Source organism: Antedon bifida, chromosome 3 (assembly GCF_963402885.1).
Source record: "Antedon bifida chromosome 3, ecAntBifi1.1, whole genome shotgun sequence".
NCBI classification, from domain to species: Eukaryota; Metazoa; Echinodermata; class Crinoidea; order Comatulida; family Antedonidae; genus Antedon; species Antedon bifida.
The window spans coordinates 15,493,316-15,518,707 of record NC_136228.1 but is presented as its reverse complement, the minus strand read 5'-3'; the positions used below and the strand labels follow the sequence as shown (position 1 = coordinate 15,518,707).

General features: G+C 31.6%; 2 protein-coding genes across 3 annotated transcripts in view; both read left to right on the top strand.

The window, feature by feature from the left end:
• Positions 1-25,392, top strand: part of LOC144837852 (uncharacterized) — a 42,842-nt gene that overhangs the window by 4,225 nt on the left and 13,225 nt on the right. Inside the window, exons 7-21 of one of the 2 annotated variants that reach the window (XM_078693139.1) lie at positions 675-764; positions 896-1,075; positions 1,182-1,439; positions 1,805-1,996; positions 2,731-2,925; positions 3,115-3,420; positions 3,560-3,631; positions 4,137-4,350; positions 5,169-5,204; positions 5,643-5,678; positions 6,345-6,371; positions 6,632-6,694; positions 8,986-9,495; positions 10,381-10,438; positions 11,306-12,189. In XM_078693139.1, coding sequence (XP_078549265.1) covers positions 675-764; positions 896-1,075; positions 1,182-1,439; positions 1,805-1,996; positions 2,731-2,925; positions 3,115-3,420; positions 3,560-3,631; positions 4,137-4,350; positions 5,169-5,204; positions 5,643-5,678; positions 6,345-6,371; positions 6,632-6,694; positions 8,986-9,495; positions 10,381-10,400 — 2,199 coding nt within the window. In that variant the 3' untranslated portion in view covers positions 10,401-10,438; positions 11,306-12,189. Of the gene's footprint in view, positions 1-674; positions 765-895; positions 1,076-1,181; positions 1,440-1,804; positions 1,997-2,730; positions 2,926-3,114; positions 3,421-3,559; positions 3,632-4,136; positions 4,351-5,168; positions 5,205-5,642; positions 5,679-6,344; positions 6,372-6,631; positions 6,695-8,985; positions 9,535-10,380; positions 10,439-11,305; positions 12,190-25,392 lie in introns of those variants that run through there. The other variant, XM_078693138.1, reaches the window with a different exon arrangement.
• LOC144837853 (uncharacterized) overlaps positions 21,803-25,392 on the top strand; it is a 126,087-nt gene continuing 122,497 nt past the window's right edge. Inside the window, exons 1-5 of the mRNA XM_078693140.1 lie at positions 21,803-22,668; positions 23,752-23,878; positions 24,497-24,582; positions 24,949-25,007; positions 25,268-25,355. Coding sequence (XP_078549266.1) covers positions 22,143-22,668; positions 23,752-23,878; positions 24,497-24,582; positions 24,949-25,007; positions 25,268-25,355 — 886 coding nt within the window. The 5' untranslated portion in view covers positions 21,803-22,142. The remainder of the gene's footprint in view (positions 22,669-23,751; positions 23,879-24,496; positions 24,583-24,948; positions 25,008-25,267; positions 25,356-25,392) is intronic.

Genomic DNA, 25,392 nt, shown 5'->3' with positions numbered 1-25,392 from the left:
CCACGTCCATTGCTGCCTTCTCGAATAGTTTAGGTCTTGGCCTAGCCTCTTGTTGATGTTTATGTATAATACACCTACTTTTAACAAGAGGCTAGGCCATTGAAAAGGCAAAACTCTAATTTTAGAGAGGAAGTAAAACAATTAGCAACATACAGCACACATTACAGGTTAATGAAATGTGATCAGTCAACAACAGCCTCTTGAAGAGTGTGTGGTTGTTTACTGTGTAAAATATGCGCAAAACAAAATTGCAGTACTCACACACATATAATGACATTGCACTCTTGATGACATCATTAGGAGAGTAATAGAACATTTATTTATGTGACCCATAATCTTCCAATCAAATAAAAAGAATCTTCTTTGGGGTGTTATAATATACAAATAATGAATGTTTATAAGTGCAATGTATGGGAAAATAATTTCATGTGATAAAAGATTTCATCTTTCACTTATATAATGAATTTTGTTTTTCATGAAATATTCATTATTTGTGTATTATCCATGCCTAATGTTAATATTAAAACTTTTCGCCGCATTATTATCAAAGAATTTGTATATGAAAGTCTTTATTATATATTAAGGTCCGCATACAATTTAAAATAATATTTGTGCATATGTTGTCAGAAGGCCTTAAAAAATATTAATCAGTCAATATTTAAATATTTTTGCAGATGTTCATGACACTTCAAGCACTATATATTGTTGTGTTTGATCTCAGTAAACCCTTGGATGATCTTGCTACTTTCATTGATTCAACTGGAGTAAGTATTTCTAGAGAATGGCAGCAGTAAGGTATTGTGATTGAACAATTCTTCTAATTTATAAGAACAGTTTTTAAAAACTAAGCATTTCAAGTTTAACTGTGGTTAATTGTCCTGTAATTCTTTTTCAGAGGAAATTTCAACATCATTGGACCAATCTCCAGTTTATATTATCTTACATCCTGCCAGTTTATTCTCATAGTCGTATTGTGGAAGAAGATGAAGAGAATGAAGTTGACAAACCAACTATCCTTATTGTGGGTACACATAAGGGTAAGCTTGGTGAGACTGAAGAACAACAAAATGATGAGGTTAATACTTCTTTTGTTTCTATATTATTATGTATTACTTAAAATAAATTACAAAATTCTTATTATGATATAGGTGTAATCTGTTATTAAAATTATTTATAAACAGGCAGAAAAGGCGTTTAAAATTATTCAAGATGTGCTTAAAACAAAACCATATGGAAATCATGTCTACCACAAATATTTTGCCATTGAAAACAGTCAACCAACTACAGATAAGAGCTTTAGTGATCTCAAACAAGTTATTGATACACTTATGGAAGCTTTAGAAAAGCCTGTTCCTTTAAAGTGGATGCGTTTTCGATGTGATCTACAACATCTGAGAGGAAAAAAACAGCCCTCTTTTTTATTGTGTCCTTTAGAAGAGGTAAATGTTACTTGTTTTGTTTTTGTTCTTTTTTTCAGAAAAGAACATTTTTGGAAATATTAAGTCGCAAGTATCTATCAAATATCTAAAAAAAAAAATTAACGTTTCCAAATATAAGTACCCTTTAATTAAAAAATATCCATAGCCAATTAGATTACAATATCCAAAATCATATTTTCATCATTTATATTTGCTGCCATTATTTTATTTATAAATTGTGTGTTTGAAAATAATAAGGTAATTAGCCATTGAAATTCAATATGTAAAACTATTTTTTCATGTAATACCCAAATGTTACAAAAACTGAATATGATTTCATATTTTTTTATTTAATTCTGAATAATATTAATTATTATTTCTTTTAGATCAAAATTCTGACAAGTAAGAATGGTATTGTTGAAGAAAAAAACAAATCAGTCCTGCTTAACTTGTACGATCTTGGTGAAATTGTTTACATGCCTGACAACAAATTATTAAGGGATAAAATCATGCTAGATCCGATGAGGCTGGTTGAAATTGTCACCAAATTTGTAACTGTGGTTCCCCCAAAACATCCCGTAAGTAGACTCATGTAATGTCTTGCATTGTAAAAACGTGTTACAGTAGTATAATTACTGTTCTGTGTAATTTATTATTCCTTAGCAAAGAATTTGTCGTTGATATTATTTGATAGAGATGCTCAACATTTTCTATAGATAAAATAAAAAGTATACTGTTTGGCATCATTTGTAATTTACTGTAATTTTTTTATAAGTTTTAATTATTTCACTTTTAATATTCTGCTTTCAATCTATCATAATTGAAGCACTATAAAAGTGAATAGCACAGCAGCAAATTCGCTTGGAGAATTTTCCAGTTTAACCCTTTCACTGCGTGTATTACCGGGTATAAACATGTCGTTGAACTGCATATAACCATCATTACCGGGTACACTATATTTTTGATAAAATTAATTATATTTGCAATGTTTTAAAACCATTTTCCTGCACTACATGCAACCTCTATATTTTTTAATATCATATCGTACCATTTTCTTACTCCAAACCAACCAACCTTTTACCCACCACAAAAATATTTACAAAATTATATCATTTAGTAGGTTTTTGCAATTTATTAAAAATCACCTGTCTTTCAATGTTACGCACAGTGAAAGGGTTAAACCACAATACTGTATTATACCGACACATGGTTCATCTATATTCTAAATGCTTACTGTATCTATTTCCGTCATCCTCACAACTGTTATAAACACAAAATACGATACATGGTTGATAGTTGGTGTTTTTTTTAGCCCGCTAAATTTAGAAGATCTTTTGATAAACTTGACAAAGGAATACTGGAAGAAGACTTGTTGCGAAAATTATGGAAAGATAGTAAAGTTGACAACGGAGAGAATTTTGAGTTCCTTGTAGCACTGATGATTCAATTAGGTTTCATTTGTGAGAGGACGACAACCAGCAGCCAAGATATGGCAAGTACATCTACAGTAGGTTTTGTTTCTTTAATCTTTCATTTTATGCATGTAAGATTTGGGATAAAAAGTATTATTTTAATAGTTTGGATTTTTAATGTTCAAAGTTTAAATAAACTTTCTAATGAAAATGTCTACATGACAGAGTATCTTTAGATTGCTTAAAATAATTTAAATGGCATTGTTGCAAATTAACAATTTCAGAAATCAGTTGGAAAACGATCCTTTTTTGTGCCACTGCGACTTGCTATCAAGACAAGACAAGTGAGACAATTACCTGATGATTCACAATCTATCAGCAGGCCTATCTATTACGACTTTGAGGGATATCTGCCAGACGTGTTGTTTCCGTATTTAATTATTGAATTCCTTAACAAATTTCAAAAGGAAGGAGTTGACCCAATACTCGCATGTAATTATGCAGAACTTTACCTCAACGAATATCATCATGTGATTTTGTCTCTTGACAAATTTATTACTAAGAATGATGAGCGAAAGTTCTTGTTAAAGGTAATAAATAATCTCTATAATGAATGTTCAATAAATATCACTAAATTATGAAAGTTAAATATTGTTGTCTTTCCCAGAATTTACTTTAAATGTATCTAAATTCTGATAGCAAAACATCACATCTATTTTTACTTTCTAGATGGCTATTAAAAGAACAGATTCTTTTGACGAAACGAGTAAAGAGGAACCTTCAGCTGAAGCATGCAAATTGGTATGTTATGTTACCAGTTATATTATATATATGTTTGGACGTACTTTATGAAAATACACATAGAACAATTAAGGAGAAATTTACACATGTTTCTTTAAACTATGCTTTTAGATCAGTGAATATGTTAAAAATCTGTAGCAAATTCTCCAACTGTGTCTCTGTAGATATATAGGTAGCATTTTCCTTAAAAGTTTCACAATGTATAGTGAGTGGTACCAAAGGATATCAAATTCTACTAGGAAAAATGTAAAATCATTTGAATTTCATTTACTGGATAACTTTTAATTTATAAAAAATTACATCTATGTTTTCTTTTCTTTTTTTAATTGAATTGAAAAAAATATAATCCCAATAAAGTTTTCAGATTTACACCATAAATCTGAAAACATTGCCTGCCTCACATTGTATAAAATGTCTTACATTGTGAGCTACTGCATCATTGATGCTTTCATATTTGTTGATATGATATGTCTTAAATTGATCAAAATTAAATTTATATCTTTAGGTTTTGTCAACAGTTGAGAAGTCATTTGAACAATCTAAAGATGGTGGTAGAAGGGGGATTCCATTCAAGAGATGCATTCCTTGTCAGTGTAGTGATCAATTAGACAAGAAGCATTTTCAAATTCTTGAAGATTTCAAATGCGAAAAGTTGATGTGCACCGAAACTGGCAAGTGTGTTACGATGGATGTCACATGTTACCAGCAGCTGTTTGGATGTAAGAGTCATTAAATTTATTTATTTTTATTAAGTACATTTTCATTAATACACTACTTTCTTCATGAAGGACTCCCACTCATCCCTACAGCACAGGAAACTGAAAAACAAAAGGCTATTTATGTTCTATAAACAATTTGTGACCTATTTCTGCAAAAAAAGTGACATGTTTAAATAATTATAGAATAGAGAAAGAGGATATTGTACCTTATTTGAAAATAGAAATATTTGATAATACTCTTCCAGTAGTAGTACAACATAATCATTGTTGATAATCTATACATTGTTACAACATGCTGCTATTAGCTGTGATATCTTCATTCCTCTTACCAGTAGTAGTACTATCAGAATCATTATTGATAATCTATACATTGTTACAACATGCTGCTATTATCTATGATATCTTCATTCCTCTTACCAGTAGTAGTACTGTCAGAATCATTATTGATAATCTATACATTGTTACAACATGCTGCTATTAGCTGTGATATCTTCATTCATTACAACAAATATTAACAATTTATTTGTTAATGTCAAGATAGTTAAAATTTAAAAATGTTAATGTTGGAGGTTCAATATTGTAAACCTATTTATTTTTATATTAGAGTATATAGAGTTTAATATGTTGGCTATTAAGTTTGAATCTCATTGGGATACAACACAAGAATGTAGGCACAACAAGTAATTTGACCAATGACAAGTGAATAAGCTCAGATGAGCTGTGCATTGCATCTTTGTGTGCATCCATGAGATACTTTACTTTAACCCAATGGTGTCCACTTACAGGAGGTTCAACTAATATTTTTATTTTATTTGCAGATGAAACAGAAAGAAAAAGAAGAAATTCAGATCAAGGTAATTGATTGAAATAATTAGATAATTTTGCAAAATAGACTTTTATGGACTCAATGATATTTAATTATAATAAAGTATTTGCCTTAATATTACTGCTGTGCTGCCCTCAATTGCGAGTGTTTGGATCTCTAGGATGCAACACAAGAACGTAGGCACAACAATAGTAATTTGACCAATGACAAGTGAAGGATTAGATAAGCTCAGATGAGCTGTCGCTTGTTGTAGATTACTCGCATAGCAATTTTATCTTTGTGTCTCAAGTGATTGTAGTTAAACATCGTATGCAGTGCTCCTCCCCTCCCTTAGCAAACACTCAATAGATACTACCAGCTGAATCTGTCATAAGTAGGCACTTTTATAAGCAGATACTTTTCTGGACCCAAGGATGTCCACTTACAGAAGGTTCAACTAGTGTAATATTTTTCATTTTATTTGCAGATGAAATTGGGCAAACAGGAAGAAAAATAGACCAAGGTGATTGAAATATTATATACAGTATCAGATTTTTAAAATTTAAATTGTACCTATGTTTTACTTTTATGGACTCAATGATAATTAACTAGTATTATAACATGGGTTCAAGGATGTACAGTAGCCAATCAGATGCGCTGAAATGAGTTACGTGTGCGCTCTTATTTTTTCACTATCATGCACTGGAGTGCAAAAAGTGCCCAGCAAAAAAGCATAACACCACTGCGTGTAAATCGTATGGCAGAGTATTACCGATCGCTCTAGGCATTGTACGATTTGCTAGGCTAGGCAGTGATTTGGTCGGCAAACAAAGTGGTGATTGCTGCGGTAGGCCTCATTTAAGTTATCCCTCTCAACTGGTACCATTCCCAATGACTGGATGAAGGCCAACGTGATTCCTCTCCATAAATGAAATTGGTATAGACAATTTTAAGTAGCAAATTTATGTTAGTGGCGGTTTTCATCACTGTTGGTTTTGATCGAATAAAAAATAAAATGATGAAGGAAATAACAGAATGTGATGATGATCTAAAACACTTCAATAGTTTATAAAATACATTGCTGCTTTTATTATAACAATTGAACATGCGATAATGTGCTGTCGTGCTGGCAATATAGGATTTGTATAGCATCCATTGAATTCATTATTGTATATTTTATTTGTTACAGATGATGTGGGGACAAGTTCAAATCAAGGTATGTTATATTAGACCTATGTGTCACTAATGTTAATGTGATGTGCCCACATATGGACATGATGATGTCATATCACTACCATATTTGGGCATATCACTTATATTTGGGCACATCACACAAGTTTGATAGTGTAAACAGAGCTTTAGTAATGCACTACTTTCTTAATGATCAAATCTCGATCATCCAGTGTAAAAGTGCCATGTATATAAACAGATCCTAACATACTTTAAACATATACTTCTCATTTTTATCATTTTTAGGCAGTAGTGATGAGGATGAAAGAGAAGGAACATCACAGAGTCACCAACACCAACAAAGTGAAGGTAAGATACTAGTAGATAGAGATAGTGATATTGCGATAATAACGATGATGAACAAGATGATTATAATTTGAAATTGAAATTTAAGTTGGTGATGATGATGATGATATACTCTATAAAATCTATAAACAAACACAAAGAATATAAGGTGGATTATTACGATAAAAATACAACTAGACTTGAAAGTGATTCGCGCAAACCCAAAAAAAATGTTTGTGAAAGTATGTTATGTTTGTGGTTATTTTTATATGTTAGAGTTTTTGGCGACGACAGCTTTCCATATATGATTGCATCAAAAGACGATAGTACTGTACTTACACCAAATGTATAATTGTTTATGGTCATCATTCACCTAGATGGCAAAGAAGATTGAAGTCATGCAACAGACGATCAGGCTAGGCTAGTCTGTAGCTAGTAATAGGGGTACCCATTCAGTAATACTAGTTAATAGAGTAGGACAGCAAGGCCTAGTCTGCGAGGGACACACAGTACAGATGTCCATTTATCATCACAGCCGCATGCAATTTAAATAAATTAATTCAATTCGGACCTGAACTAAATAAACTAGCATTACCAAAAACATATTTGAGAAATAGTTTGACAGTAATGCAATGTCTTTGTGGGGAATACATTGGGAAAAGCAAAACCAAAAACAAGCCTCCACCCGCCCGTGGCCTAAGTCCTTAATTTTAATTGTTTAATAAACCAAAACTTGCCACATATAGCCAAGTCTAGAATGACACACATGTGACTGTCAAATTTTTCAGAATTTACAATATCAAGTATTCCAAAGTTGACAGTAGTTTCATATTTGTATTGAACTTGACCCGAACCTGACATGATTCCACAATATTTTTATTTTGAAATAGTAGAGTGGAGAGTGAAAATAAAACAAATTTATTATTGACCTCAATTACTGTTTTACATTTTGTTGATATTCTATCAGTGGCGTATCCAGGATTTTGAAGTGGGCGGGAATTGCCAATTTGCCAACAAAATTGGTGTCATTATCTGCACATACACTTGATCAATACATGTTCTAGGATTGCATAGTCATATTGTCTTATATGGGATAACGATGCAAAATTAAAACCAAACCAACATTATCTGTTAGTATGTTGTATTCATATTACAATAAAGAAAGAATTAGGAAAATCTGACTTGTAGTTTTCGAAATATAGGGTCTAAAACATCGCCGAAAATGATCGTTTTTAGCCACGAAAGAAGTAAAACAATTTACGGCCTCAGTCGACAATTCTATTAACTATGCCATTTTTGGTTAAAATAATTACATATAATTATGTTTTTTAGTAATTTATTTTATATATCACCATTGGAAATATCAATAAAACATGTTATTAAATGCTTATAAAATATATAAAGTTGTTTACTTAACGGAATTCGGGCAAATTCATTGCTCTAACTTTGTGTAGTAACAATCAGAGAGATTCATGGTACACGCGCGAGAGAAAACATTCCGCTGCGGGTGATTCGCATCCACCAATCAAATCAGCCAGAATCCAAAATCATCCAACCGTGAGCAATGCCAATCACGAGAAAGCTCAGCTTTGATTGGCTTACGATGACATCATATCACAAAATGGTGGTTTTGTAGTTGAGCCTCACGGAAAATTCTGTTCCAAAAATGAAATACATGGATATTTTTTATGGTATGTGTGCTTTTTCTTTAAAAATTTTGAATAATAAAGGCCTCATATCGAGAAAAAAACGGGTTTTTGGCACTTATAATAAATATATCTTAGACAAAAAAGCACATGGCATGTGGAACTATATAATCTTAGCGTAGGAAGACATACAAATCCCAGGTCATGAGAGGCTCAACTGCAAAAACAAGGTTGAAAATAGGGTAAGGTTAAAGACTTTTGAGTAAACAATCTACCGCGTACGGCCGTACGTACGTGCTAGGTAGTACGATATTTTGACCACATTTTCTACGTGTTTCGTTAGATGTAATGAAAATAAAAAATAGTTGATCTGAAGCGATCAATGATATGATATGTAAATAAACAAACACTCAAAAGAATTATGTTTACAGTTCAATTATTGTCAGAATAATACAGTAGTTTATTTTTTTTCCCCGGCACCTTTGTTTGCCGACGGACGCGATGATCTGCCAACGGACACGAAATCAGGGGGGCCTGCCCCCCCCCCCCCCCCCCACTGGATACGCCACTGTATTCTATACTGATGATTAAGTAAAAATTTATTTTGATTTTGGAGTGGGTACAATAATGATCAAATGTCAAATGAATGTCCTGTCATTTTATTTGCAGACAATTTCCGAGACCTAAAAGCTGGTCTCAGTGGTTGCTTTGATGGCGAAAGATATCATTGGCTAAGGTTCCTACTATTTGATAAGTTGGATGTCGGCGAAATTACAAATCAAGATTTCAATGGACATGACTTACTTAATGTACTTGAAGCTAAAGGTTTAATCTTATCAACCAATGTTAATTTGCTGTTGGAGATTACAAAGTTATCAGATATCAAATATGCCAAAGATCTTGTATCAAAGTATATGAGAGACAACAACATTCAGAATAAACATACTGGTAAAACCAAGTTGTCGTCTTACAGAAAGCAACTGTTTAAAGCCCTGAAACAAGTTCACCCAAATGCATTACGTAATGTTATTTCTTTCTACGAGTTAAGAAGATATAGCTTCTCCAATATATGGGATGCAGTTCTCTATCTGGAGATCGAGCAAAAATTAGCAGATGATCCAGACAAAATAAATCGGTTTGCAGATCGTCTCGGCACAATAGCAAGTAACATTCTACTTGGTATGCATTTCTACTTTATATTATATTAAGTTATTTGTATTATTACCTCCGCCAAGGAGGTTATGTTTTCACCCCTGTATGTTTGTGTGTGTGTCTGTGAACAGCCTAGAGGCCACAGTTTTTATCCGATTCTCACCAAATTTGGCCACAATGATCTATGCCCCAAAAGCTTGGACGAGTTCGAATTTGAGGGGAAAAGGTCATAGGTCAAGGTCACAACTAACAAAAAACTATTTTACTGCCTAGAGACCACAGTTTTTATCCGATTCTCACCAAACTTAGCCACAATGATCAATGACTCATCATATAATTGTGGTTAAATTTTGAAGGTTCAGGGTCAAAGATCAAGGTCCACAAAAAAAAAAATAAAAAAAAAAAAAATAATACTAATAATAATAAAAAAAAAAAAAACCTCAGTGGGACTTGAACCAGCGATCTCAACTGTGAGAGGCTGGATACATAACCATTACACCAAACTCTCATCCACAACTTTTTAGTGTGCAGTTAGCCTATTTACACTTAGAACTAATAAACAAAAATGTAAAAAATATATATATATTTTCCGGGGACATTTTATGTAGGGGAATTTTACAGTAGGCGGAGGTTTGTACTCTCGGAGTACCCTCTAGTTATTGAATCTTTCATTTTTAAACAGTTTAAGTAATTGTAATCTGATTACAATTTAATATTAAATATCTGGTTTTTTAAGTCATCAACCACGTACAAGCTTTTAGCTTTTTGTTGATGGACCTTTTCATCTTTTAATGTATTTTATTCTATATTTTTAATGATATTTTTTATTTTCTCTTTGGATGAATAAATGAAATGAAATAGTTTAATTTTATTCATTAAAGTTGATTATTTACATTAAATGATTATTTATAGGCGATAGTGAGAAGAAATGAGATGGTATCATCAAGTCACCAATGTGAACCAAGTGAAGGTAAATTATTCATAAATATTATGCAAGATTGGGAGATAAACATAAAAATTACATGATTTTAGTATGATTATTGACAAGATGATAATGACCAAGAAGTAATGAGGATTACTATGAAATTTATGATTTAAAACACAAAGAATCTATTATGTAGATTATTAATATAGGAATAAGATAATTAGAGTGAGTAGTTGTGTTGTACTGTAGTTATTTCTAAAAGCTGCTTATAGATATAGAAAATCATTGAATTATAATTATTACATTATAATCATATTCAAACAATGATTATGATTATTAAGCAATAATTATAACAATGCTGAATTTTTATTCATAATCTTAAAACAGTAATTATGAAAAAATGCTATCTACTGAATTTATTACATAAAATTGGAAAGAATTTTGTGGTGTTTTTATAAATTTTTGTGATCATAGATATTGAAAATTATTGAATTATAATTATATTATAATCATATTCAAACAATGATTATGATTATTAAACAATAATTATAACAATGCTGAATTATTACTTGAAATTGGAAAGAATTTTGTGGTGTTTCATAAATTTTTATTCAAAATCCTTAAAACAGTACCGTAATTATGATAAGAATGCTATCTACTGAATTTATTTCCTGAAATTGGAAATGATTTTGTGTCATTTCATGAATTATACTGTGATCATATTCAAATAATGATTATGATTTCAACAATGATTATGATGCTAATCTACTGAATTTATTACATTGGAAAATATTGTGGTGTTTTATGAATTTATATTTATTATTCATAATCTTAAAACAACAATTACAATTTCTACAATAATCATGATAACTGTTATACTAAATTTACTGATACTGTTTTTCATTCGTATAGATCTCTCAGAGGATGATGAAGACTTAAGTCACAGACTTAGCCCAATGATGCAATAAACATGGACATTCTATTCATACAAATGTTAGACGGTGTTAAGTGTTAAAAACTGGTACCAGTACAATCTACCTGTTAACTCTTTTATCTGCCAATTGAGTAGTGATTTGGTTGCAATGTAATGTTAGCGTGTCATACCTCAATGTACAAAAGCGTAGATACCTTGGTATCGCAGAATTAAAACACGCTAGCCTAGTTATTGTCTGTGGTGTTTTCTTTCCAAAAAAAAAATTGCTGTCCCCTTATAATAGGATTAAATCAACCATTTGGCACTCTCAAACGTGTCCCTGTCGATTTAATGGGGTTGTCCCTTGATTAGGAGTTGGCTGTAGTGTTAAAACATATATTTCCCCTCGTTTTATGAGAAAGTGTCCCCTGAATAGGGTGTCCTAAAGAAGGGGTTTACTCCAGTAGTAAAGAGGAGGGGTGTGTCCCCTTAATAGGGGTGTGTCCCCTGAATAGGGGTGTCCTAAAGAAGGGGTTTACTCCAGTAGTAAAGAAGAGGGGTGTGTCCCCTGAATAGGGGTGTCCTAAAGAAGGGGTTTACTCCAGTAGTAAAGAGGAGGGGTGTGTCCCCTGAATAGGGGTGTCCTAAAGAAGGGGTTTACTCCAGTAGTAAAGAGGAGGGGTGTGTCCCCTGAATAGGGGTGTCCTAAAGAAGGGGTTTACTCCAGTAGTAAAGAGGAGAGGTGTGTCCCCTGAATAGGGGTGTGTCCCCTGAATAGGGGTGTCCGAAAGAAGAGGTTTACTCCAGTAGTAAAGAGGAGGGGTGTGTCCCCTGAATAGGGGTGTCCTAAAGAAGGGGTTTACTCCAGTAGTAAAGAGGAGGGGTTCTACTGTTGAAAGATTTATTATTAGATTTCAGTGTACTAAATGGTACATGAATGTTAGTAACAAAAGAAAGACAGCAAAACAAAATAACAATACTGGAATATTACAAAAAATAACAGTAGGCCTACAAAGATTTTTTATAAGATTTCAGTGTACTAAATGGTACATGAATGTTAGTAACAAAAAAAAGATGACAAAACAAAATAACAATACTGGAATATTACAAAAAATAACAGTAGGCCTACAAAGATTTATTATAAGATTTCAGTGTACTAAACGGTACATGAATGTTAGTAACAAAAAAAAGACAACAAAACAAAATAACAATACTGGAATATTACAAAAAATAACAGTAGGCCTACAAAGATTTATTATAAGATTTCAGTGTACTAAATAACAGTAGGCCTACAAGCATGTGGGTATAAAACATTGCTAATGTTCCTGTTGCAGGCATTACATATTGCTATATTTAGAGATAAGACCATTTTAACCGGTTTTATATTTTGTTGTGCGTTTATATTAGAGTATCTAGGTTGAGATTACAAGAAAATTATTTTTAAATAAGAATTGATTTAAGTAAGAAGAATATGTGCTACCCCAGACCATAAACAAATAATGGATTAATAAATGAGTTGTAGATTATAATTAGGATGTCTTGAGGAACAAAATATCTCAACTTAAATATTATATGACTATTTATTTTCTTACATTTTGGACATAAACTATCAATAGTATATTTGCATGAAAAAAAATTATCAAACAAGCCTTTATCATTTATTACATTCTCTCCAATTAAGAGATACAATTTTGTTTTAAATGTTTCTTCTGTTTTGAAAAATAATCCAAAGGTCAAAGTCACATTCCACTCTTGATTCCCTCTTTTATAAAAAAAAAAATTATTTCCCTTCAAGGAATTCAGCCTTGCTTGTCAAATGAAACAACAACATTGATTTCAGGATTTTTGTAAAATAAAGTCTTTCACAAATTTCAGTTTTTTTACCGTTCCAAATTCTATTATTGATTTTATAAAAAGAAAATTAGACTGTTTAGTTTGCCTCAATGCTTAAATCTAATGAATTGTTTATACTGTTACATTTTTCTGTACAGTACTAAATACATTTTTAAATTTTGAACATGAATGAATTTTATTAAATGAAATGTTTTATATTTTGATTTGTTTTCACTTTTAATTCAATTTTGTAAATTAAAGCTCAATTCAGTATGTTGCTATGTTTTCATGTTTTTCATATTTTTTAATAAATACTAACGAATGAAAAACATATTTGTTTATTTGTAAGGATAGTGTTTTTTGAAGGTTGAGATTTTAACATCGAAGAGATCATTATATCAAAATGTACGTGCTTAGCTATTGTTAAAAATTCATTGTAAATTAGAGGAATAATAATATATCCATTTCACCAATCCAGAGAGTAATAAAGTTCTTCGATATTATTACACAGCGATGATAAATGTTACGCAGACAAAAATGGTGATTGCGCCCTCTATATAAAAAATAAAGTTTAATCACCTCAACAAACAAACCACTCACATGTTTAATATATCCTTGTCCTTGAAGAATGTCAAACACAAGAAGTAAGTTTTTGTTTGTTTCATTATTATCATACCATATCATATACGGAATTCTTTATACTGTATTGTTTTAATGGCAGGTCTTTCTTTTTTTAATTCTTTGGATCTTATATTCGTATCCTAGGCTAGGCCCCTAGGCCTAATATTCGAGTCTAGTCTATTGCTAGTAGTAGGCCTAGCTAGGCTAGTAGTACTACTACTAGTTCTTTAGTAGTAGTAGTAGTAGTAGGCCTAACTAGGCGCAGCCTACTAGCTGGAGCAGCCCTACCTCTAGCCATGCTCTAGCTAACAAAGGCCTACTACTAGTCTAGGCTTTTAACCCTAGCTAGGCCTACTACTTCTATAGTACTATATTAGGCGTAGGCAGGGAGGGAGTCTCCGCAACTTTTACTTGCTGTTACTAGAAATAGAATAGAACAGACATCAACTGCAAAATTGTGATTGGTCCTCAGACGAACGTAAACACATGATGAGGATGTTTTAACGTTCATGCTCGACTCATTGAGGAGATCAGGGTTAACATTTTTTTTAAAACCTATACAAAAAAGTAGATTGACAAGCAGAGAGTCAACACTGCAACCCCTGCCTCTGGGGCTATACCCTCATCAATACACCAAGCCATCCAGCTCGTTGATCGAATCGGGTTTTACTTTGTATATGAATGGAGAAAAAATATATTATATGTAAGCTTTTTGACAAACCTATCAGAACTGAGTTGACGTCGTTTCTATACTTGTGTCACCACATAACAAACAGGCCTTCCTGGGGTTTCCCTGATCTCACAACAAGCATTCAAACACGTTGTGGTCTTTTATTTCCAGAAAACACAGTCTTTTGTTTTCATGATGCATCAAATAACTACACTGCACTGTAAAGTTTAACGTAATGCGTAAAAAAACTACTGAACTTTTCTATTTAATACTGAAATTTGAGAACTTGCAATGCACATGAGTATGACAGTAGACCTATCTAATTTATAGGTCCATGGTATGATAATGCACTTGTCAATTGTATGACCCACTATATGACCCCCGGGAGAGGTGTGTCATTTGTCCGATGTGCGTCATACCATTGAATACCATGACGCACCCGTGCGTCAAAAATGTGACTTACCTTTAGGTGACCATGACGCACCCATTTTGATTCACTGTGACCATGTTGTTTATGATATGGTGGGTGGTAAAGTGACGGACATCGACACACCTTGTTCATTGATGTGACGTACCATCTAGGATTTTTGACGCACCCCTGCGTCAGTAATTATTTGAAAATGACGCACCCATGACGCACCTCTCCCGGGGGTCGTATAGTGGGTCATACAATTGACAAGTGCATAAAGAAATTGGTACACTATTTAAAAAGTGTAATAAGGGATCATCTTTCTTGATTGACTTGGTACTGTACACCATGCACTGTAGCTGCCATGAGTACAGTACATGCCATATCTGAATTTCCTCAACTCAGAGGATGAATGCCACTATACATTTATGATACAGTATTTGTCACAATTGTGTGCATTAACTAAATTATTACATTATCAGATTTGTGATAGTATGTGTACTGACAAGTATCTGTCATCTATTATCAGGATACCAATTGTCTGGTAAAATTGTCAACTAGATGTTGTCTTATGATTACCTCATCCTTTGGAAGGAACATAAAGTTGTGAACAACCTAAATACACATTTTATATGTCAAGTAGGATAATTGTAGGTGCTGTATTATGGCTACTGTAAATCTAATTTCAGTTTCCACTGTTACACCGTCAAAAATACTTTTTCTTTTTTTTTTTTTTTATTTATTGTGCCTTAACAGTTTAATTTGTTTATTAAAAGAATATTAGTATTTCTAATCTACAGTATACTACAAAGGATTGTGTTGTTTTTTTGTGTTAGATTGTGCACATAAGGCATGTGCATAGTTACCTCACAAAATAAAACTGGCAGGAAATTCAATTTCATTATGCAATTATTTTATCTTAATTAGTCAGTAAAACATTTTTTCGTGGCTTAGACTTAGAGCACTCTTCATACTAAATGGAGATTTTGATTTATAAGTTTCATATAACAAATGGTAACATGCAATGACAGTTGACAAACATTTTGTGGTTTTAATAAATAAAATAATTAATTATATAATATAGGGTAAATTACACAGAAAAAGTAATGTGATGAAGTGTGTTTGCCTTTGTTTAAGGTGCACTTTCACCTTGACTGGAAAACCCCAGGGCAATTTTCAGTCATTGTTGTCTTTCAGGTTTAGACACGCAAGTGATTATTAATTTCCAATAGACCATATCATAAAAACCTATCAAAAACTGCGTTTGTGAGTTTGTTCTCTGTTAAATATAAAATCTTTTATTTTCCATTGAATAGACTGACATGCAAGACTGATTTAGGAAGTCAGTTGATGCACAGAACGCGGCAAAGAGGGTGTTGGCACTTTGCATAACAATAAACACCTTGTAGGCTGGTAGCGTCCGTTGATGTAGAGCTGTACAATCCCATTGCTGGACCAGTGGATGGAGGATTCATTTCCAGACAAATGATGTAATCCAAAAGTATAACTTTATGTTTACCAACAATTATTTATGAAATCATTAGTGTGAGTTGTATATATTTTTTTTCATTTCATTATAGTAATTTGACTTTTGAGCTAGTAGAGCCCTTTGTATGAAGGTTTGAACATGGAGCTTTATAAGTAATAGCTCCATCAGTGGTCTAGAGCTAGTAGTAATAATACAACACAATGCTTCATACAACAAACAGTAGCCAAAACATATTTTGGTTTAGAATCCAGCAGAAATATGTTGTGTGAGAATATATGCTGTTTTAAATGTCTTATTAATTCTTTTTAATTGTGGTTTGCTGTCTTTAAATTAACTTTTAAATGCCATGTTTATACTGAGACTATCTTACCTATTTATTGCTATGTTTATACTGAGACTATCTTACCTATTGAACAAACAATATTATTTATGTAATTATTAGAATCAGGGACGTTTCGGATCAGTCATAGAGGAAACATTTAAATATTTTTTTCCTCCATAGACCAAGATGTTTAATCCCACAATTAGGAAAATAAATGGTTAGTAGTTTGCAATAATTATACAATTTTAAAAGAATGATTTTTTAAACTTAACAATCAAAGTATTTTAGTATATGGTTTACAATTTTTATAAAAAATTTGATTTTCTCTTTGTGAAAAAAATTGGTCATACTGTGTTTGTTGGAAATTGCAGTGTAAGGCAATAATTGTCCTTTTAAGTGCTTATAACATCATGTAATTGTGCATTTTTTTTTTATGCTTACTATGGAATGACATATAATGCCTGCGTGTTAATAATTTTCATATTCATTAAATCAGCCATCATAAATAGGCTAAGTGTAGTTTCATTTACAACATAATAATGATATTTAAACCTATTTTAATGAAATATCCACTTTCGTAATATTTATTATTTTTCAAAAAATCTTAGATATCAATTTAAATATTCTATAATTTGTTATATTACATATAGCCTATGTAAATACATGAACCGCTACTACCGCTGCGAGGATCGTAAATCGTATATATCCTCGAGTACGATGATATTGACTGAGTAATTTTCGCATAATTATCGTGTCCCTGTCATTAAACATATAAAACCCAGCAAATTCTCGAGTACGATGATATTGACTGTGTAATTTTCGTGTGGCAACACTCGCGTCGGGCGATAAATAAACAAAAGTCATCTACTGGGTCTTGAACTCGCGATGAAATTGTCATTCCATCACAAGACAACGCCTCATGTACTGCGCCACGGAACTTGAAGAAATTAATCAACTAAACTATTTAAACTATGCATACATAGCGCCCTCATTTGTTATTAGTCCTCCCTAGATGTGATGAAAGACCGTTTGTGATTGGTTAATACTCACAGTAGTAACTCAGTATGCGCGCGATGCGGTGAACATCTGGTGATTCGGCACGAAGAAGACGAATTATTATTTATTCGACCTACCTGATTATAATATTAATGTAGGCTTATTGGTGGAAATTCTTCTGTTATTATTTAAACGACCTAGGCTATAGTGATTATTTTATTGCCAAGGAATCATCAGTAATTAGTAATTACTGTATCTGTATATTATTCTTCGCAAGGTAAGGTGTCTAGACAGCTTGTTTACATACAATAAAAAAAGGAGGCCTAGCCTAGCTACCAGACCCAGCAGATATTCTACTTGTTGGCTATGTAATATAACAGATATCGCCTTTTATATCGGTAAAATATAAGATTTGACATCCATCGGGAATGATATTATGTTCATGGGGATTATATATTTCCCTCAGCTGGCACTTCGGGAAATATATATTCCCTCGAACATAATATCATTCCCTCTTATATGTTACCTCTAAGCAGGCAATATCTGTATAATAATGAGTTACAAATTATATTATTATTATTGCTTTTAACTTGGATGAAACTGAAAAAAAAATGAAAATATTATGAGGATAATTACAGCATGACTGACAAAGCTAATACGCACACACACTTTTATTAATCATACTTTGACTTTTGACAAGATCGCCTACATTTTTAGTATTACTTTACAATACTTGGTGTTGTATATTCTGGAACAGCCGCTCCATAATCTTTTCTTCCTTATATCTTTTACTCTTATTTTAAAAGTTAATACTAACAAATTTAATTAAATGAATGTATCTAATGATCAAATAACTGTTTTCTCATCGTAATTTATATACAAAATTTAAAAAAACGCCAACAATTTTTAATAAACATAATGTACATTATACATCGTACATTCCTATCATAACAAACTATTCAAAACTTTCTATTATTAAAAAATCGAAGAAAGTCTGGTCTCAGATCCATCCTATATGTGTTTCTCGGAGACTTGGTTATCGGAGGGAAAGTCGGATGAACGTTTTGAGATTTGTGGGTTCCAGTTATTTCGAGGAATTCCCTGCTACAATTGTAAATAATAGTGCAATGATTTTGCACAATAATAAAGTTAAACAGCCTGATTAAATTGCACAAGAGAAGCTGTTGCACAATTTGATACCACAACAACCTAATGAGGAACATACATAGCCAATCGCATCACTCACTGCACAGCCGACTACTTTTCTTTCCAAAATTCTCCTCCACAATATTAGTTTGTGTGTGATTTGTATTTACTTCTTCTAGGTTGCATTTGCTTTGTATTATTTGTATGGCATTTGATGGAATAAATGTTTATTGAATTGAAGTCCTGAGTGGGCTATTGCACCATTGGTGACCTCTTAAAATCTAAAACTTCGGCATTTTTACTATACTAGTGGTACAGTAACTCACTGACAGACTTTAGTAATCTACAGTTTAAGTTCTGCAGACACAAGTTTGGACTGAAATATTGGAATCTAATAATGAGTAATCTAACCAGGCAGTTTTCTTGGGTGTTTTAAGTTGTATTAAAGTCCAGTAATTGTTGTTACAAATAACTACACATCAATATCAATCAATGTGTTATTACAAAATAGAAAGAATGTTGTAAACATTTTAAAACAAAGATTATAGATCCAGTATGTGCTTCTACATGTTCACAAGTATTCCTTGCATTGAGTACTTCAGTACACTTTGGACATTGACAATTTAATAATTATCATTGACTTTCCACCTGCATTGAGATTAATATTTTTTTTTCCTTTTTTCCAAGCAATTTCAGTTGTTCTATTTATTTTCTTTGTTGAACATTAGCATAAAATGTTAATATTAATTACTGTATCTGATAACAAATTATATAACAGGAACTCAATAAACAAAACCAATTAATATTTTTCAAACAATTTTTTCTGTATAAATGTTATAATGAACTATGAACTATTAATTGAGAATACCTATACAACACGTCATGTAACACACAAATTCACCCCTTTTTATGACTCTGTGTTTTTAACACAAACTGCGCCGCCAACTTTATTAAATTTCAGAGACTCATTCATTATTTCATTTGTAATAATTTTCCTTTATTATTTTAATATTGTTCATACCCTTTTCAGTATATTACCAAATATATCCACAACACTTATTTAGTCAGCAAAGCATCCATTATGAATTAAAAAATATTACATAGTTATATGATGTTTTGTTCCAAAATCAATAAATCTTATAATGTACTAGCGCAATTATTCTTTGCCGCAAGTACTTCTGTACACCTTGCACATCAATAATTCACCATCAAATATGCAATTACATTTTTTTTTAAATATAAGAAAAAGTATTTTGTTGCTCCAATCTATACTTTACATGGGTTAATGGAGATAATTTTGAAAAAGTTTGATCTGTATATCACATGACTTTGAAGTTTAACCCAATGTCGTAACTCTTTATATATATGGCTCTGGCTCCGCCCATAATTCGTTCGTTTACATTGGTTGAATAGGAATTATGATATGTTCCTAATATACTATCTTTGTTTATATGAAGTTTGCAAACTGTAGATAGGTAAACATGATTTATATTTTCTATTTATTAGGCTAGCATGCAAGACTGATTAGGAAGTCATGTGATGCACAAGGCAGTGACATTATAAACACCTTATAGTCAAGTAGCGTCTGTTGATGTAGAGCTGTTCAGTCAGAATGATTTACCAGTGGATGGAGGATTGTTTCCAGGGTAGGGTACCAACAATTCTGTTGTTCAGATTCAGTTGTAGTGTGAGTTTTTATATTATTTTAAAGGAATATTTAATTTGACAAGTACAGACTAATTGTGCTTTGTTTTATGACAATTACATGAATAGCAATACTTTGTTTGGAAATGTTGGTTTATGGAAACCAGTTGCATCCATTGAAGTGTTTCTCAACTATTTTATTTTTACAGCAAAAATTGCAATTCAATAAAATTAAAGATTTTAATTCGAAATTCAGAGGCTTGAAAGCTAATCTCGGTGAACACTACAAGGGTGATCACTATCTTTTGCTCAAATGCTGCCTAGGTTATCACTTACCTTTCATGCCTTTCATTTAATAGAACATGAATTGTTCAATAAACTTGAGTTAAAATGTTAATATCAAACCTACTAATGTCTGTTGTTGGAGATTACAAAGCTCACAGAAGTTAAACTGCTGAATCTTGTACTAAGTATATATTGAACAATGTCTTATGTGAAAATAAACAAGAAATATTTCTTATAAAAACGCTTATTGATGTAACAGTTTTAAAGATATTTTTTATTTCAAATTTGTTTTTAAATGTGTCATTTTATTGTCACATAATAGTTATTTTACCTGAAAAAATGTAATTTAAAGCAAAAAATACTTTTTGGGTTATAATTAAACGTTCCTTTTCTTTTTTTATACGTGAATAAATATTATTTTTGATATGTAACACAGGCTCAATTTCTGTCACTTTAGTTTATTTTATTGCTAAGGTCAAGTCTGGGGGTCACTTCATCATGCCTAGATACTTCAAGTGTGAAGTATCCTATTACAAACAAAAACTTTAATGGACTGTTTTGATAATAATTCAATGATTATCTGACAGCGAATTACAGTATTATATATATCGGTCTAGATTGACAGTCAAATGGGACTCATAAATACCAGAAATGCTTTGGGATTTGTAATTTTAGCATGACTGTCCTAATAGACTCTCTTTTCCCATAGTTTTTTGGGTCCAGCAGCTGGGATCTATAAATTATAGTTGAGTTTACAAATTAGCAAAAACGTCAGCCTCTAGTACTATAACTGCTGCTTTCTTTCAGCTTATAAATTCAATTCAATTCATTTATTTTCCAGAAGACATATAAAACATATAATACAATAAAAAATACAAACACAAGAAAACTAACACCAGTCTGGCGGATTGTAGAAAAGTGACAAGTCACTATGCGAGTACTCTCCTTCTGGTGCAAACAAAAACAAGTTAACAGCAAAATACATTAAATAAGGCAGGGAAAAACTTAGAGGAACCAAAAATGCACAAATCAGTCACTTCAATAGGGAGGGTATCCCACAACCTCGGAAAGAAAATAAAAACCATAAAATCTACGTAGAAACACTTAATAACAAATTTAACTTGAAGAAATTGAAGTCTATGGTACAACCGGGGTAGTTTGAGGAAGGTAAGTCGGGCTTCGTAAGATGAACGGAGGAAATGAGTCATCTCTTGTGACGTAGTGGGCTAGAGCAGCAGCGTGAAAAGGTGTTAGTATACCTTTGGTAGACCTACACCATAAATGTATCTATAAATTATGTTAGTACTTAAATTGAAATATTTTTTTTGAGATAAATGAGTCCACAATTTAATTTCAATAATAATAATACACCTTATAAACTAAAGTATTTTGTTTTTGTAGCAAAATAAAAATGAAATGAAATGGCAGATTTGAATACGAATTTCAGGGCCTTAAAAGCTAATCTGGGTGAACACTACAAGGGTGATCAGTATCATTTGCTCAAATTCTGCCTCTATGATCACCTATATTTTGGAGACTTCGAGGGGCAGGGTTTAATAGCACATGGTTTGTTCAATGAACTTAAGCTGAAAGGTTACATCTTACCTACTAATGTCAACCTGTTGTTGGAGATTGGGAAACTGACACAAATTAAGGCTGCTGAAGATCTTGTACTCAAGTATATTAAGACAAACAAAGTTGAGAATGCTGATATACAACCATTGTCACCATATCGAAAACGGCTGTTTGATGCCTTACAACATGTTCAGAAAGAGGATATGGCAAAAGTTATTGCTTACTACGAACTGAGACAATTTGACTTCCACAATATTTGGGATGTGGTATTCAATTTAGAGATTACAGGAGAATTAGAAGATGAACCAAGTAAAATAGAGAACTTTGCACTTCGTCTTAATCAACGTGCAAAGAATATACTACTTGATAGAGGTACTTTAATTAATTTTTTTTAATATTACTTTATTAAAGAAATAAATACTAATTTGTAAATATAAAATAACATTAATTTGTAACAAGCATACCAGAAAAGGGTTATCCTCTGCTATGTCATGTTTTGTTTGGTGACTTTTTATTGAATTGTTTTTTTTAATAAATTTATTTAATTAAATTATGCTTTCTTCAACTATAAAATAATAGATCAAATAACATTTATATTTGTTTATGGTATTGGTAGGGATAAAAAACAATAAGCCTAAAAATTACGAAAACGTCATTATTGTGATGATGATTTATTTATTAATTATTTACTTTATTCATCATATTTCAAGAGTGTGAGCTGATTATGGGCCATCAACAAGACAAAACGACAAACAAAAACAAAGAATTATAAAAATTAAAATATTATGAACTAGTGGGTACTCCGAGAGTACAAACCTCCGCCTAATGTAAAATTCCCCTACATAAAATGTCCCCAGAAAATATATATATTTTTTTATTAGTTCTAAGTGTAAATAGGCTAACTGCACACTACAAAGTTGTGGATGAGAGTTTGGTGTAATGGTTATGTATCCAGCCTCTCACAGTTCAAGTCCCATTTTTTTGTTGTTCATTATTGCATTGCGTATCGTTCTCACGCAGATAGGCTCAACACAGGCGTAGTAGTGCGTACTGCGTAGGGCATATCTGCTTGGTCGATTGCAGCCGCCATCTTGTTGATTCCCTCTCCATGGAGAATCACTTCTTGAACTGCTATAACACTATAGATTGCCATCCAGCCTTCGGCTATTACAAATCACTGGCTAAAACAAACATACAAGAAATGCATTCTTAAAATTTTAAGAATGAACAAAATTTAAGTTTTGAGCATTTGGTTTTCAAGAATTATCAGTGTGTTAATGCCTTATTGCTCTTGTTAATTTTTTCTTCCTAACAAAATTAATTTAAGTGTACTAAATAACTGATACAGTATATGTCTATAAGTGTACTATGTATAGATAATGAAATGGTTTAATTTCTACTTTTAAAAATTAAACAGCACTCAATATTTATATATGAAACTGAATCTTGATTTAGATTTTCAGAAAGCATACAATGAAGCCTTGAAAGAGGGTAAAGTGAAAGTCAATCTTGGAATGCTTAAAGTTATTGGACAGGAAGGAGTGGGTAAAACATGCCTGATCAATGCATGTCTTGGAAAAGAGTAAGTACTAGATTGATGATAATGGTGTACTTGTTATCTTTGGGAAGTGGGGAGGGGAGAGGTGGGGAGTGAATGGGTTTTATTAAATGTTATGTAGATTAAGTAAGATTACTTATGTATTTGTCTATTTTGTGCATTCATTTATTATATACTTTTGTTGGACACACCTTCAAAATGTGAAGTGTGCCACTGTTACAAAAGTGAAGTTCCCAATAAATTATTATAGACAGTGAAATGAACATTACAAAATATTTGTGAGTCAACTAAGAATTACAAACCAGCCAACTTGTATTGATTTGTTTTTGATAACTACTACTTTCTAAATGTTGCAGTGATAAATCTAACAACAGTTGAATTATAAAAACTTTTAGAAATATATAAATCAGTTACTTCCTAATTATAACACCATCAAATTTTCTATAGATTATAGAATTTAATTTTAATCTTGTATTCTAAAAAAAAAAGATCATATGAATTGTTGAATAACTTACTTTCTAAATGTATAATGAATTAATATATTAAAATGGTTTTGAATTAAAAGGAAAAAAATTGCATTTTTTACAGTACTTAAAATGACTGAAGTTCATAGTTAGTTTCAAATTATTGTATTTTTGCCAGATTTGAGGAAAAGCATGTAGTTACAGATGGAATAGCGGTGATAAGAACAGCAAGCACAACATGGACAGAGGCTAATGCTGATAGTGGTAAACATGAATAAAAATTAGCATATTACTCTTCCAATCATCATTGGTTATGTAACATTATTTATCATTAATCTCATTATCATAGACAAAAACAGGCGCACAATGAAATGGAGATGTAGAATGGAATTCAATAAATGTATACAACCGTAGTATGGTGTCAACGGTCTTATTTTCACATACATTATGCTAATACAATTGTTACTCTATGATCTCTTAACACGCAAGCTATGTTACAGTGTTTGATGATGTAATGTAATTGTAATTTTACATTAATTAATCAATAAGTTTGACAATTGTCCAAAGTAGAGTTTCGTATTAATGTATCTGCTAAAATAATATGTACACACTGTCTTTTTTTTTCCACAGGTAATCCTTCAAATCAGTATACAAAAATGGTCACTGACAAACTGAGAGCAAAGAAAACTGTAAGCGTATGTCAGTAATAGTGTAATAAAAACATAAACTTAATAAAATAAAAGTACCTACAGCACATTTCTACTATTGCAAACCAGTCACTTACAGAATGCAATGAGACATTATGAGCAGCTATTTTAATGTTTTAAATTTCTAATTATTGTTTTGAGAGTAAATATTACTTTTTATTTCTATTAAAGGTAGACAGTATTCAAGTTTTGATGAATAACATTTATAGTTTTTTTGGTTATTTTTTTTTTGTATGTGTCAGGTTAACATGAAACCATCTACAGATGATGATGATGGTATTGCTGTTAACTACAATATTGATGACAAAAATGATGATTACAAAAATGATGGTAACTTTTCTTTAAATTCTATCTTGGATTTTGTAGT